At 31.5% G+C, this 16,660-nt stretch overlaps 1 protein-coding gene across 2 annotated transcripts in view; it reads left to right on the top strand.

Moving 5' to 3' along the window:
- LOC118196875 (INO80 complex subunit D-like) overlaps positions 1-16,660 on the top strand; it is a 165,096-nt gene that overhangs the window by 68,895 nt on the left and 79,541 nt on the right. For both annotated transcript variants that reach the window (XM_085815138.1, XM_085815137.1), the window contains exon 5: positions 8,288-8,387. In XM_085815138.1, the coding sequence (XP_085671264.1) occupies positions 8,288-8,387 (100 nt within the window). The remainder of the gene's footprint in view (positions 1-8,287; positions 8,388-16,660) is intronic.

Here is a 16,660-nt window from a genome sequence, read left to right as displayed (position 1 = left end):
GAATATTAAGCAAGTACTTTTGCTAAAGCAATGAAATTTCTGGAATTTAAACAGTATGCTAAGTCAGCACATCCTCTCAGAAAGTTTGTCGTTACGATCAAAATGTTTTAATTTTTATGGACTTAATGTAAATCCATCTATAAGGATTCATGCATCTAATGTACAAAATGCTACTACATTGGTCAGAATGTTTGTGATAAAAAATGTTCTGTGCCTTTTCCTTTATAAAGATTTGTCACCTAACATGAAAGGTGTGGCACAACCTGTCAGAAAGTTTGCAATAAAAATTTTGTTAGCTTTGCAATCAAAACTTTGTTAAGCTTTTCTGGACTGCCTGTAGGTATTTAACATCTAATGTTCAATGTGCAACAAATCCAGGCATAAAGTTTGCCTTTAGTGATCATAATTTTATTACATCTCTGTGGATTAGCTTATAAAGGTTATAGTGTCTAATTTTGATGTACATTTTAAATTTATATTTCCTCAAACCAGTTTAATACTCTGGGCTGAATAATTAGTTTGTTTGACTAAATTTTTATAAATTACTGAGTTTTTAAATAAATATTGGGAATGATTAATTTATTGCATGCTTATACATACAGATTAATAACTTAATATGGAATTGTACTTATATCTCTTTTTAGGTAGAATTTTGATCGTAATCTTGAGTATATCTCTTTCTAGACCGAATTTTGATCGTAATCTTGATTGTATCTCTTTCTAGACAGAATTTTGATCGTAGTCTCTTTTATGTAATGTGTGAAAATATTAAATGGGCTAAGTATCTACATAATTACCTTATAGTAATATATATAATACTTTATAGTTATTATTCAGATATATATGTTAAAAAATTGGAAATTTTAGAAACTGGTACTGATATCAACAAATATATGAGGGCTAAGTTAGTTTATTATTAATTTTTTTAGCTTTTGCTAATAAGCTTACAATTAGTTCTGTATATACCAGATTAGTATTAATATAAAATAGCATTAACCTTCCAGCAAAATTTATGACAAATTCAGTTTTTAATGCACATTTTTCGCATATCGAACAGGGTTCGTAGCGGTCCTTGTAAGTGCTTATAAATCCTTATATTTGAAAATAAAATATAAAAGTTTAGGTGCTTACTTTTATCTAAAGCACTTATTTTTTGTTTTAGCTCTTTTTTTTTACACGAACGCACATTTTTTTCCTGTACCAAAGCCGAATCTAAATAAACAACTTTTTTTCCTTATATGGAATGTGAGATGGTGAATCATACTTCCAGAAATAGCTTTTTGCCCCTTTCTCTTCATTAACATAACCTTTGGCGTGCGTGAGTACAGACAGGTGCATGTCGTTCTATTGGTCAAAGAATTGTGAAAGCAGTAGAAAATTTTGTGGTACATTCCGTATTCTTTTGCTCCCACCCAATACTACGCACGTTTGAATTTCTATCAAGATTTTAATAATTTACATTCTTGTTCCACATCGTCAGTTCATATTCGTGTTTATTACGATCAGTATGCTTATATTATGAGTATATGTATGAATATTTATAATAATATATTTGCAATAACTGCTGAAGTATAGATAAACTTAAAAAAATGGGCAAGTGTGTTTTAACACAGACTAGTTTTCTAAGGAATAATATTCGGAATGGCATAAATAAAGTGAAAGTAATTGAATAGTCAAAATAATGTTTTTTTTAATGCAATGCATTCTACAGTATGGAAGTTGGGGGTTCTCCCCTTTCTCCACAAAATCTCGAATATTGGAACCATTACCGTTCGCAGCAGAGCAAGCAACGGACTTTTTTTTTTTGGTCACTTATCAACCTGGATTGAATAGGACTGAAAGTTCTGCGGTCTACGAACCGAAGCGAAAAATGATTCTATTCCGGAAATTTATTGCACTCTGTTCAAAATTAGAATGAAAAACACCCCAGATTGGTAAATCTATATTAGTCAATATAAGTATCGCAACGTGTTTATCATTGATAAATATGCCACATGGGCACATGACAGTGAAAACCGGACGAAGCAAAGGTGCGTTTTTTATTATTTAGTTATTTGTTCTCCGAATAACGGCAGCTGTTGATTCCGATTGCATAATGTCACGTGAAGAAGAATTAAGGCGCACATATTCTGCAATAATGTTTGCAATATTTCGCAGAGATAAAAGAGTTTTAGTGTGCTTGCTAAGCAGATTACTTTTCAGTTACATTGGGGCATTTTTTATATGATGCACATATCAAAATGTCAAAAGCATTATTTAGCTAAAAGGTCTAAAGAACGGCTACAATCTAACCCCCTTCCTTTTCAGATATTCGGCAATTTCCGAGTATGCCGGTTAGTTAAGCTTTTACTGTTAACCTTTAAGAGACTGGGCAGTTTGGAAAGGTTTCACTTAAAAAGATGGAAAATCCAAATGCATTTCCACCCCCCTTTTAGCTGCCATTGTAAAGGGAAACTACTACTCTTTTGAATTATTATTAATAACCCCACAGTTGGGAGGCACGAAGGTCATCTCGCATAAGTGGCAAGGGAGGTTGCATAAGTGGCAAGGGAGGTTATTCGGACAATGACTATCTCCGCACCCTGAAGGATGTGGGGGAATTCACTGGTTGATATTTCGGTCACAGCCGTCTTTTTGCAACTTTTCCTGTAGGTCACCTTTGTTAATTTTCAGATAAGAGACTGGGGAATAATATAAAAGAATTTGTTGAATTTGTTCTCTTTTCTGCTGTTTCTTTTCCCTAAACTAAGGAAACATATTATGATGAGATTTCGTATCTATATAATTGTCGTGAGTTGGAATATTAACTTTTGACATAGTGTCATAATGAAAATACACCTTAGCAGCAAATGCATGCCGATAATCAGTTCATAGTCTATTCAGTTTTTATTTGTTTCCAAACTGAATTTAGTTTAGAATTACATGTACTAATTAACATTTTTAATTTATACTTGAAAATGACATTTGACTATTTGTTTCTCGTATAAATCGGCAGTTAGCTTTTATTTGTTTGCACGCATTGTGTAATAGCTTATATTTATATATCAAACAAATCCTGTTGTATTTTTCTTATATTAGTTTCGTTTACTTTTTTCAGTAGTATTCTTATTCAGTTTCATTTATTGATTCCCCCCCTTGTATCGTTATCGTAAGTTATTTCATCTTTCAACTACATTATTGCTCATTGTTCTTTCTTGCAGTTTTGTGATAAAAGCCTTTTTTTAATCCTTTAGAGTTTTTTTTTAAATTTAATTTAAAAACAGATTTTATTGATTATATTTTCATTGCACTGCACTCCATTGCATTTTGCATGTTTCAAACAGCAATATTAAATACGAAAATTACAATAAAAAGGGGAAATATAAAGAAAAAAATACATTTTTAATGACACTGAAAAGTTGGTGAAATTAATACTAATGCAAAACTTATGATTTTACTGATTAATACTAATGATTTTACTGTTGAGGGAAACAAAAGGGAATTTAAGAAACCCCACAGTTGGGAGGCACGAAGGTCATCTCGCATAAGTGGCAAGGGAGGTTATTCGAACAATGACTATCTCCGCACCCTGAAGGATGCGGGGGAATTCACTGGTTGATATTTTGGTCACAGCCGTCTTTTTGAGACACTGCAGCTCTGGCCGATTCTTAGGCCACCCGTCTTTTAAAGGATAAAGGATGACTGCATGAAGCGATTTCTCGTCTTCTGATTTCAGAAGTACGAAGTAAAAAGGAAGTATTGTAATCGCGAAAAGTTTCAGGCAGCATATTTCAACGAAAATATCCATTTTGACAGCTATTGAATGAAATTTAACTAAGTTTTGCGTGATATCTGTATGTAAGGACAGAATAAAAGACTCTTTTCCTCCGAAAAAATATAAAACTGCTTTAAAATTAATTCTGAAGAGAATTTTTCGTGGCGTCTGTACGAACGTATGTATGTATCTCGCATAACTCAAAAACAAGTAGCCTCAGAACGTTGAAATTTTGTATATAAGATTGCTATAACATGTAGATGTGCACCTCGTATTTTGGTTGCAGTCGGCCGCACCAAACGTATATAAATATATTTATATATATCTCCACTCTGTTACCCGGCTCAGTGATCTCAGTTTCTTTATTCTTATATGTTTGTAAATTGTACATTTTTTGCTTTAAAAATGATTAAATTATGTTGTTCTTATCTTCCGGTTAAGATTTTTATGCCTTTAGTAAATATGTATGCAATATTTTTTGAATTATTAACAATTTTAGAGCTGTTTAAGTGCCGCTAAGCCTAATAATGTTTTTGATGGCGGCCATTGTTTGTTTACATTTGAAACAGCAGAATAGTGGATTTGTTGCCAATCTAGAGAAACTTAGCTTCGCAACAACAAAGATAACACCTTCATTTACTATTGTGAATTAAATCATGCTTAATGTTTTCTGGAATTTTTTCGAGGAAATAAGTGTTCAAGATTTACTTTGTAATTTTTAATACAGATATTTTGACTTTTTATGTATTTTTGCCTTGTCGTGAGGTGAGAACTGAATTAATTGAATGAGAAGTACACAATCGTCTGTGAAAAACTCTTTCTTTTTTGTTTTGTTTGCTTAATTTCTTTTATACATCGTTCTAGCTTTATTATAGTATTTGAATAGAACATGTGGCAGCGATTAGATAATTCTTTAAACAATATAAATTTTGTGCATTCTGAGTTATAATATGAATGAAATATAATACTGTTAAGTGAACCTAGCGCCAGTGTGTCGCTATGGTAAATAAATAGAGTGAATTTTAAAGAATACATTTGTTCTATTGTGGTTTATGCGAAGTAGATTTATTTCAATCCAATAAGTTTAAATGAAATGCAAGGAAAAATGCTTATAATTTAATATTCCATACAAGGAAGTCATGTGGTGTACACATCAGATTTTTTTTACCTATTTATACTTAAATTGCGTTGAGTGCAATATCTGTTAAGGGCAAACTGTTATAAAATGAAAATTTAGAAAATGTTCAGAATTTTGATTTAAATTATTTAAATATTCATAAGAGGGGAAAAATGAATTGTATTTAATTTTAGGTGCCAAGTGAATATAATAAATATGGCTTATTATTATTTTTTTCTTTATTTTGAACTGAAATTTCATCATTAAATCTTGTAATATAATTTATTTCTGCATAGTTTTCCCCCTTTCATTGTAAACTAGTTATATAAATTGAAGTGTTATTTAAAATTTAAAAAAAAAGAATGTAATTGTTTTCCATAGGGCTGTGGTGTCGGTAGGGAAAATGACCGACTCTGACTCCGGCTGTTGGAATTTAAAAAGACTCCTACTCCCTCATATATATATATATATATATATCAAGCAAGATAGTAATTACAATTTTGAAAAACCAATTTGGTCTAGAAAACATCTTGCGCAATATGCTGCAAAATAAGTAAAATATAAATATTGTAGTAAGCTCGCCTAAAAGTTACCAGGAACTGCTGCTCCAAAAAGTTCAACACTTTTTAAAAAATTAATACATATGAAAATCAAACCATTAAAAATGTAAAACATTAAAAAAACAGAATCAGATAAAAAAGTAAGCGGAAAATGGTAAATTAGCCCAACTCGACTTCCAAACTGGCTTTTCAAGGGAAATTTAATTTGTTTGAACGTCAAATCAAGCTAACCCCATTACGCGTTTCACTGAAACAGACAATTGAAACTTTTTTGCTATATAACGTGTGTGTGTAAACATATACACATGGATTACTGCTTATTTCTTTAATATAAAAGAAGTAATAGATGGTACAAAAAAATGATGGCATAGCAAATTATTTATATTAATTAGCATTTATCATGAAATGGAAATCTGGCATTAGTTATTTTTGAGAAACATTATAGCTTCGGCAAGACTTCTTTGTTGGAGGACCATAGATCCAATTTGATAAACTTCAGGGCTGAGAAGAGTCTTTCCACACTGACTTGAGTATGAGGAAGAGCTCTTACTTTTAGGGCTACTTCTTTTAACTTTTCAGGATAGATTTTTATAAGTTCTAAAAGTCTTGCATGCGTAATCATATTTCTCTATTTCTTCAAAGGCCGTGTAGAAATCTTGTTTGTATTTTTTCATTTTTATATCTAAAGGCTCTTGGTTCTGTACATTTGCTTTGCCGTAGCCTTTTTAATATTATCCAAAAATATTTCTCAAAATCTAATTCATCTTTGTAAGAGGATGATAGAGACTCAATTGCAATGTCTGCAGTTTAACTGTCCTGATTCGAATTCTTCAATTGTTCTGAGAATGATTTCATTCGATGAAAGTTCATAGATGGCTTTTTTTGCCTTTTTAAATTTTTTCCTTATCCAAGAAAATTCTGTGTTTCGAAACTACATATATTGAACCCAGCAAGATCTCATTGTCTAACAAACTAGTTTCTCTTTTGTTCATTGAAGAAATGATTCCTTCGGCAATAAACTCTCCATTTCAGAAAGAACTAACATCACATTCTTCCATTTGAGCCTCCTGTCAATTCTTCAGATTGCAGCTTTTTTGTGGTAATATACGGTGTAGAAAGAAGAGTTTCCAATTCTGCAAGATCATTCTACATATTCTAAAACGTTCTTAATTCTAACAACTTCTTTATCATCAAATATGTACTTTCTTATTGTGTTGCTTGATCAATAATTGCTCCTTTTCATGCTCGCTTCCTAAGAATTTCATCAATTTTGGGAGTTCTTGCTGCTATTGCTGCTTGCCCTAAATTTAACAGTGAGATTTGTAACTAAATGAATCAATTTAAACACTAATGGCAAATATCACATCTGTCTTCTTCCCTTATATTTATTTATTAATATGTCAATAAAATAGAAAATAACTATTTATTAATGTATATAGTCCATAAATAAAAATAATAACTCAGCTTGTCATTAATTTTTTTTTTTTTTTGCAATTCATTTTAATTTCATTTCAAATCCAAACTGCCCAACAAAAATTGAAGTCAGACTTGACCTATTTTTAGCGACTTTAGCTCCGATTCCTTTTACTCCAAAATCTGCCCGATTCCATGACTCCGACTCCACAGCCCTGGTTTTTCATGGTTGAGTAATGCTCATTCTTGAGTAAGGCTTAATAAATACTGCATTTCTCATATTTTAAATTACAAGTCTAATTTTTCTTTTAAGGTTTTGCAGTTGTGTATAATGTAATTAAACAGGTGCTTATTTTTTTTCTTAAAATGTCCTTGAAACGTGCTTATAGGTAGGCGTCTGAAGATCATTTCTATTCCTCCTTTCTACCCTTTCCCACATCATGGAATGGGGCAACAGGAAGTCATTTAAGTTTTTTTTTAAGCTGTCTTTTGTGCTACGTGGCAGCTTTTTCATACATTATACGACACGTGCCTGGTCGTGTTTTAAAATTAGGAAATTTTTTTTTTCTCAAACATTTTGTAATTTTGTGTTATTAATTGCCATGTATTATTTTAATTTGAATGCATTTGGCTCTGTAAATTTTATGCTGGTTTTCATGGCAAAAAAATATGTGCAACCAGCTGATTTTGCTCGGATTCTTCAAGAATTATCTGTTGAAGAAAAGGAAAACAAAAAAACCTTTGGATGGGAGAACAGTAACGATTTCCATTCCTTATTTTCTTTTATTTATATTTTTTAGAAATAAATAAAAACATTAAAATTAGTTTAAAATGCATTTTTGTAACCAGTAAGAAGTAAATTTCCTTGCAGAAATAAGTAATGCTAAACTTACTTTTTTTCCTACCAAGGTGTTTTCCTTTTTTATTGTCTATACTTGTCTTTGATGAATATTTCTTAACAAATTTATTATCAATGTTCACTCATTTCTGTCATTTTTGATATCATTTGTATATCATTTGTATTTTATTGTAATATTGTGTATATCATTTGTATATGTTTGTGATATCATTTGCATTTTGCAATAATAAGATTAATGTTTTATTTCTTAACAAATTGATTATCAATATTCACTCATTTCTGTCGTTTTCCGTGCCAAAAACGGTAAAATAACGGATGTCATAAGAAATACGACGCGCGCGTGCTCATGTAAAATTGCCAAGCGCGCAAGCTGGAAGGTACATTTTCAAGAACATTCAAATAAGTTTATTATTTGAATGTTCTTGAAAATGTATTATTATTTTTTTAGCATTTTATAACAATTAAATGTATTGCCACATTGGATTGAAATAATATATTTTCAAAAAATGTATATTATGTACCTTTTTTTTTTTTTTTTTTTTTTTGAGATTTGAATGCAAGGATTAAACTTATTCTATATTTAGGATTTGACTCCTCTGAAAGTGAAAGCAGTGACAGCGAAGAAGAAAGCCATTTATTTAGTCAATTATCTTGGTTTTGTGCTTGGGATAGAAGGAGTTCAAGGTAAAGTAGATTGCTTCTGCTGGAGCATAATTCTGGGTCTAAAACTAGTATTACAGTCTCTGAAGCAATTTCACATGACCTTGCAATACATTTCCCATAAATTAATAGCATATAGCAAATACGTATTAGAATTCTTTCCTTAGTATCATTAATAGTAATATGTATGTTTTGATAAACATTGAGTAAATTAAATTTAAAATCAAGTGAAAAACATTTTGTCTTTTTTAACTTTTGATAAAACAAATTTTGGCTTATCAGCTGCTTTCAGACCAGGCAATTTAAGACCACTGTCCTAGGTTATTGCAAATCTGCAGTACAGCATCATTCAATGAAAATTTAGAAACCCTCAGAAAATCTCGAAAATTTGTTGCCACAGAGCAGAATTAAAAGCATTTATGTCTGAAATTAAGTGAAGATTTATATCTAAAAATATTGTAAATAAAACCAGAATTTAATATAAAATGATCACAGTACATATTTTCCCTTGAACCATGAAAGTTGGCAGAGATCCTGCCAAACTTGAAAGAACAGATCATACTTTATGTAGCTAGATAAACACCAATTGCAGCACATTTAAGTACTAATTAATTAAATTTATAATTACAGTAAAACTTGATTATATGGAAAGTTCAGGAAATGCCTAATTCTAAATGCTGGAAAATTCCAGATAGTCGAGCATATAAAAAATGGAATTCATGTTAGAAGAGCCAAATGAATGCTGGATAGTCATACTTTTACTGTACTTTATGATCTCTAGCCTATAGATTATTTGGCATTCACATTGTTTAAAAACATGAGCCTGTTATTCTGTCATCTAAAAGTTTGTCATGCCATTTAAAAAGGTCAGCTTTGTGGAGGTAATGGCATGTAAATTCCCTTAAATACAAATCTAAGTAATTTTATGATGTTTTTTATTGTACCATTTTGTAAAACTATACAGTTCAGTGTTTTGAGAACACCAGTGTTGAGATCTGCAAAATTATATCATTGATTAAAATGGTAATTACTGGTGTCAGAAATGGCTAATCGAGGATTAATCAAGGTTACGTAAACCAAAGTTGGAGTTATAATGAGTGTGTTGTGATATTATGCTCATCCATTATTGTGGTTAAATCGCATTGTTTGGCAGCAGTCTTTGTTTGTCAGAAATGGTTGATGGGAAAATACGTTTAGTGCCATGGTCACCTAGGGAAAACAACTAAATATGTATTTTTAATAGTATTTAATTCTGAAATATTATTCAGAGATATTAAATATTTACATAAAGTTTTCTGTTGAAAATAAAAAGATAGCTCTGTGTTATAAGTGTATCTGTAATCTGTTGTAATTTTTTTCCTGTTTAGAAAAGATACATGTGTATGTGGGATTGCCAAGTTATTTTGCATTGTAGAATATTGATATGTTTCAAAACAGTTTTAATTTTTTATTCCTTCTTTCAACTATTTGTATTAAAAGAAATGTGTCAATTTACTTAAAATGTAGTCAAGGACTTAAACATGTTTCATTGTAGTTTCATATACATTTTGATTCAACATCGTAATATAGGAGGTGGAAGAGATATATTACTTGTGGCTATTAGGAAACATTTGTATTAATTGCCAGCTAGTGTAGAATATTTTTATCATGTACACTCTGCAAAAAGGAACAGTTCTGTATCTCCTGTTCTATGAAATACGTCCGTATTGACGAAATTCAAAATGCATTTTTCATATGTTGAAAACGTGACTTAGGCTATATATTAGATTTATATATAGCATTGTTTTAACATAGGTCTGGCGACACACTGCTTTCTGTGGCAACCCTAAAGAATTCGTTTGTCACGAAGATCACATGTCCAGATACATTACGTCTACGTCTGCTTTTTCTGTTTGATAGTTAGTTGCATTTAAGATTTTGTAGAATAAGAAATGGCATGAAAAATAAATTTTGGTTTTTTAAAAAGTGTCGGCTCAGATTTTTGAACCTATAATTTACTTGTTAAGCAACAAATTTGGTGAGCCAGCCAGGATGAATGTCGCAGGGTGACATTATCGATTTCGACACTTGATAATTAACGAAAATAAGAGAAGTTCCTAGGTGCAAACATGGAGGATGTAGAAACACTAAAACAGAAGCGGAAAGCTATTAGGAGTGCATTTACGAAAACAGCTAATAAGTTGGAAGAACTGATACGATCAGATTCTCCAGATTTGGATGATTTAAAAATTTATTTAGATCAAATTTCAGAGAAGTATAAAACTTTACAAAATATGGATGACTCTTTTTTAGAACTTTTACAGAAAAAAGGTTGTACTCAAGAAGAATACGAAAGAGAGTTTAGTGCAGCTCAAGAATATTACGATGAATTATCTACGTTGAAAGTAAAAGCCACCAGGAAAAAGGATAAGTGTTCACAGCCTTCTACTGGTTCAACAAATAGCGGTTCTTCATCAGGAATAGTTACGGCCACAAAACAGAAACTGCCAGAGATCGAACTGGTGAAGTTCGATGGGGACGCCCGAAAGTGTTTAACGTTTTGGACGAGGTTTAGTAAAATACACGAAGATACTCGCATCGACAAGAGAGACAAGTTTCATTATCTACTGCAATCTACAAAACCTGAGACTGTGCCAAGAGCAATAGTGGAAAGTTTTCCTGCTACGGAAGAAAATTACGAAAAAGGCGTGAAGTATCTCAAAGAACGATTTGGAAATGAAAATGTTTTAATTCAAATTTATGTTAGAGAGCTATTAAAATTGGTAATCAATGATAAACAAAAGACAGACTTATTAACTCTTTATGACAAGTTGCAAACTCAATTACGCACATTGGAATCACTCGGTTTAACTAAAGATAAATTTGCAGTTGTTTTATTTCCTTTAGTGGAATCAGCACTTCCTGCTGATTTAATATAAATTTGGAAAAGACAACAAGGCATGTCACCTGAAACAACAGGTAAGAGTGATTTGAAGTCATTAATTGATTTTCTAAAAAGGGAAGTAGAAACTGAATTCAGAGTTAAACTTACCTGTGATGTTTTTTGTTCTGATAAAGTAAGTAATAAGAAAAATAAGTTTTTTTGACACAAAACCTGTTGTTCCAACTGCATGTGAACTAATTAATGCAAATAGTAGTAAGTGTAATGAAAATTTTCAAAAGTGTAAAAAGTCTGGTACTTGTATTTTTTGTGAAACATCTCATTTGTCTGAAATTTGTAAGGATGCATCTTTAATGAGTTTAGAGTGTAAGAAAGATATCATTAAGAAAAAGAATGTTTGTTTTATGTGTCATAAGAAAAACCATAGAGCAAATCAGTGCACAGCTAAACATAGGTGTACCTTATGTAAAAATCGACATTTTGTGATTATGTGCCCTGATTTGCCTTCTAACAAAACAAAAAGTGTCACAAAGTTAGGGAATGACGAAAACAAATCAGGCATTCTTAATAGCTATGTTAAGGTATCAGATGTATATCTTCAAACTTTAATTGTAAAAGTTCAGAATGGTTTTAAAGAAATGTTTGTACAAGCAGTTTATGATAGTGGTTTTATGACATCATATTTATGTAATGATGTTGCTGAAAGGTTAAATTGTAAATGTATTGGTGAATCAAAAATTAAGCAATTTCTTTTTGGTGAAGTTGAGACTTCAGAAAATGTGTATAAAAACTATGTTATTGAAGTAAGCAATATATATAGTAAATATAAGTGTAAATTAGAGGTACTTGGTCAAAACAAAATTTGTTCTGAAATTAAACAACTCCCATCTGGTTCGTGGTTACGCGAACTTAAGTCACATGGTATCAAATTAAGTGATTTAAAAATGGTCCATGTAATGTCGATAAAGAGATAAAATTACTTATTGGTGCGGATTTAGCTGGTAAGTTGCTAACTGGAAAAATTGTTCCCCTTACGTGCGGCGTCAGCACGGTGCATACGCAGTTAGGCTGGACTGTTATGGGTAAATTTACTAGCACTGAGCCAACTATGATAAATACTGCATCCCTCCCTCCTAATTTCTTCTCTGTTAGTGAAGGGTCAATGTATTAGTGATCTCTAGAAGTTAGATGTTTTGGGTATTAGTGAACCTTCCGTAAGTAAAACCAAAACACAGTTACAAGAGGATACGCAAAAATATTTTGAAGAGACTTTTACGGTAAATTCAGAGGGAAGGTACGAAGTAGCATTACCTTGGGTGTCGGATAGCTCGCTTTTATCCGAAAACAAAGTGATAACAGAAAAATGTCCTGTAAGTGCTAAACGAAAATTAATGACTACATTAAATTTTGATGCTTACGGAGACATTTTCCAGAACTGGTTAGCACTCGGGATAATTGAAAAAGTACTGGATAAGAATAAATATAAGAGTGTACATTATTTACCTCATAGAGCGGTTGTTAAAGAAAATAGTAGCACGAGTATAAGACCATTGTTTAGCGCAAATTCTCATTCGCCTGGTTACCCCTCATTGAACGATTGTTTATCTACTGGACCAAATTTAATTGAAATTATACCTTTGATTCTTAATCGGTTTCGCAAGAATTACGTTGGTGTCACTTCAGATATAGAAAAAGCGTTCTTGCAAATATCTATAAGGGAAAAAGTTCGAGACTTTTTGAGATTTATGTGGTTCAGTAGGGAAAATCAAGAACAAGTTGAATTGTATCGGCATGGAAGGGTAGTTTTTGGTATTTTGTGTAGTCCGTATTTATTGGCTGCTACAATACAATATCATTTGAGTGTAGTTCCCGAAAGCTTAAGTCATACAGCGGAGATTTTGAAAACATCCTTTTAGGTAGATAACTGTGTGGCTAGTATGAATTCAGAAATAGAAATGAGAAAGTTTGTAAATGAATCACAAATAATTATGGCTTCAGGTCGTTTTAATTTAAGATTCTGGAAATCCAATATAAGAAATGTTGTGCCATAGGAAGATTCCTCCATGGAAGGAGATGTGTCTGTTTTAGGCCTTGTATGCAGGGTTCGTACAATCCTTAAGAGTCCTTAAAAGTCCTTAGATTTTTTGGAATCGATTTTTGGTCCTTAAAAGTCCTTAATTTTGGCCAAAACCAACAGATGGTCCTTAATTTTAATCATCTGAAATTTCTGTCTGTTTTTACGACTGTCATTTTGAGTGTGAATTAGCATTTTGAGGAATATTTTTGGCGATTCATTGCTGTATATATGGTAATCTTTTGAATGGGCTCATGAGTTATAATTTGTTTCTATTTCTAATATAAATGATGGGATACTCGAGTTTCTAAGCAAGAAGTGAAACATAAGCATTTCGAAATTCATTTTTTCTAGTTAAGAGCTCTTAAAGAACTTTTTGCTTTTGGGAATGTGAATTCTTTTATTAAACGGTTCTAAATTTTTCGACTTTTCAACATTTTGGCGATTTTAAGATTAGTTTCTGTAGAAACTTTTTAATTCCAAAATCTGAGAATTTTTCGACGATTTTTTTTAAAAACATGGTAACATTGATAAATTCTATTAAAATAATGGTAATATATTGAAATTATATTTAAAAAATAACATTAAAATAAAACATTTTTATTTTTCGCTGTCATATTATAAAGTTTCATTTTGGCTACTTATACAATATTTTAAATCTGAAAAATAAACAAGGTATAATGCTTTAAAGCACAATTTACTAAACAGCTCTTAGCAAAAGCAAAATTAGCTATGTAATTAATTTAAAATGTCTTGTTTTTAATTTTTTCACAGTAAAAGTTTTCCCCATGTAATTGTCTCAGAATATTCAAAATTCTCACAATGTGCATCAGTTTTCTCTATAAAATTAATTTTATACTTTTTCCCGCCTACTTTTTTCCAAAATATTTCTGGTTTTTTTCTGTTACAGAAATGGTAGGGATAATTTTTCTTTAGGATTTTAGACATTGCAGCTTAGAACGTTTAGAAGGATTTGAAGGCAAGATTTATAGACCATTGACTGCAAACCATAGACTGGGACTGCCTCTGAGAATACAATGGAATTTTAATCCTCCATCCGCCATTGGTGGGGTTTATGGTGGGAGCGTTTAATACAAATTGTAAAACAAATATTGAGAAAAATTTTAGGTCGTGCTTCTCTTAGATATGAAGAGTTACTCACCGTCTTGTGCGATTGTGAAAGAATTGTCAACTCAAGACTACTTACATACGTGTCTGACAATATTGAAGATCCCTTGCCTTTAACTCCGGAAAAATTTCTGCATGGAACTCCACAGGTGTACCTGATATTGACAATGTGGACAAAGAAGAATTGAGTAGAAGAGTGTATCTCCAGAGAATGAGAGAATTGTTAAGAGTGAGATTTCGCTCTGAGTATCTAGGGTAGTTAAGACAGCAGTCTACCAGAAATTGCAAAAATAAACCTCTCTCTGTAGGAGAAATTGTCTTGCTGGAGGATCAGAATAAAAACTGTGCATATTGGAATTTAGCACGCGTTATTCGGGTGATCCCTGGTCGAGATGGCAACATAAGAGTTGCTCTTGTAAAAAGTAATAATTCAGAGTTCTTGAGACCAATACAGAGATTGTTTAGATTGGAACTGGATAATATAATAGATAATACTCAAAATGATCAAGTTCCTTTCACCACCAGTAGTGGTAGAGTTGTAAAGCACGAATAATGTAATTCATGTCTTTGAGTTCTTATGATTTATTTTGTTGTGCTATTATTGTTGTATTATTCCTCAGTATTAATTTTGTTTTCAAGTAATATGATTTAAGTATTAAGTAATTTTCTTTGTTATATAACCCTCATTTATACTGATGTAAGTTTTATGTTTTGAGTGTGTAGCCATCCACTCAAAAGGGGGGACAATTGTGGCGACACACTGGTTTCTGTGGCAACCCTAAAGAATTCATCTGTCACGAGGATCACGTGCCCAGATACATTACGTCTACGTCTGCTTTTTCCGTTTGATAGTTGCATTTAAGATTTTGTAGAATAAGAAATGTATTTTTTAAAAAGTGTCAGCTCAGATTTTCGAACCTATAATTTACTCGTTAAGCAACAAAGGTATTTGACACAAAATGGGACTTTTTCGGAAATAACATACCAATTCTTTTTCCATATTTCAATTCTACGACTCAAATTATCCCTAAATCAGGGTTGCCACTCAAACAGGAGAATGAAATTCCTGATTTTTCCAGGTGCGTTTTAAGGAAATTCCAGTGTATCTGCGTAATGTGTGTTCCCAAATCCCTTGTGAACTGTATAGTAGGATTAAACCGATTTTGTTTTGTACGAGAATGGCAAGGTATTTTCTTTAGTTCAGTATGCATTGCAGATGCATGTGCAAATCTCTCAATTCTAGAGCTTGCTGGAAACTTACTTTTGCCTTTCTGAAAAGCAATCTGTGTGATTGGAGCTACAAAAACTGGCTCTATGTTGGCTGCCCGAATGATGCTCACACGATACATAATTCGCCAAGAAAGTGATCGCTGTCGTAAAAATCACCTTTTGGGGGATTGCTGTATGAAATTTCCTGACTTTTCCAGATTTTGACTAAAATATTTAAATTCCCTGGTTTTTCCCTGACTTTTTTTAGTCAATTTTCAAATTCCCTGACTTTTCCTGGTTTTTCAGGTAGCATGGCAACCCTGCTAAATATTAAATTTTGTAAAATTTGTTGCGAAATTTACGGAGAAATTCAAAAATCTATCTTGCCGCAATTTTTCAGTTTGCGCCAAGAATAATTCACTTGGAAAACTTCTTAATATGTCGCAACCTATTTTCCTTTCCCTTCCATTATGCAGGATGGTAAAAAAAGTCACATCGTTCCTACTTTCAAATAATTTTAACAAATTGCCTAAACCACATTTGTTGTTGTTATCGCTTTAAACAAATATGACAAATTTTAAAACGCACCAATATATAAGTTCACGTATATCTTCAGAAATTTTGAGTGCTTAGAAATACATCTACTTTAAGATAATGGTAAACGAAAAATTTATAAAAAATATTTTAAAATACTAATTTTAGAAGTAAATCATAAAAAAATGGGTGAATTTTATTTGGAATTAACCTAAATTTCGAAATGTGAAAGGAAGAATCACCTAAGTTTAATAAAAAAAAGAGATATTAATAACTATATATCAAATTCAATTAACATTAAGGAGCTAAAATTTTGAGAGCTAATTCTTTAAAAACTACTCATGCAGTTTTTGCAAAAATTAGCAGTTTGGCTTAATTTGAGTTGTAGAATCGAAATATGGAAAAAAAATTAGCATGTCATTTCAGAAAAAGTCTGATTTTGTGTCAAGAAACCTGTATTAGAATAATGCT

This window comes from Stegodyphus dumicola, chromosome 4, assembly GCF_044657685.1.
Source record: "Stegodyphus dumicola isolate Sdum_Otavi_A_Nest chromosome 4, ASM4465768v1".
In the NCBI taxonomy this organism is placed as follows: domain Eukaryota; kingdom Metazoa; phylum Arthropoda; class Arachnida; order Araneae; family Eresidae; genus Stegodyphus; species Stegodyphus dumicola.
Note: the sequence above shows the minus strand (reverse complement) of the source record. Positions and strands in the feature narration are given on the sequence as shown.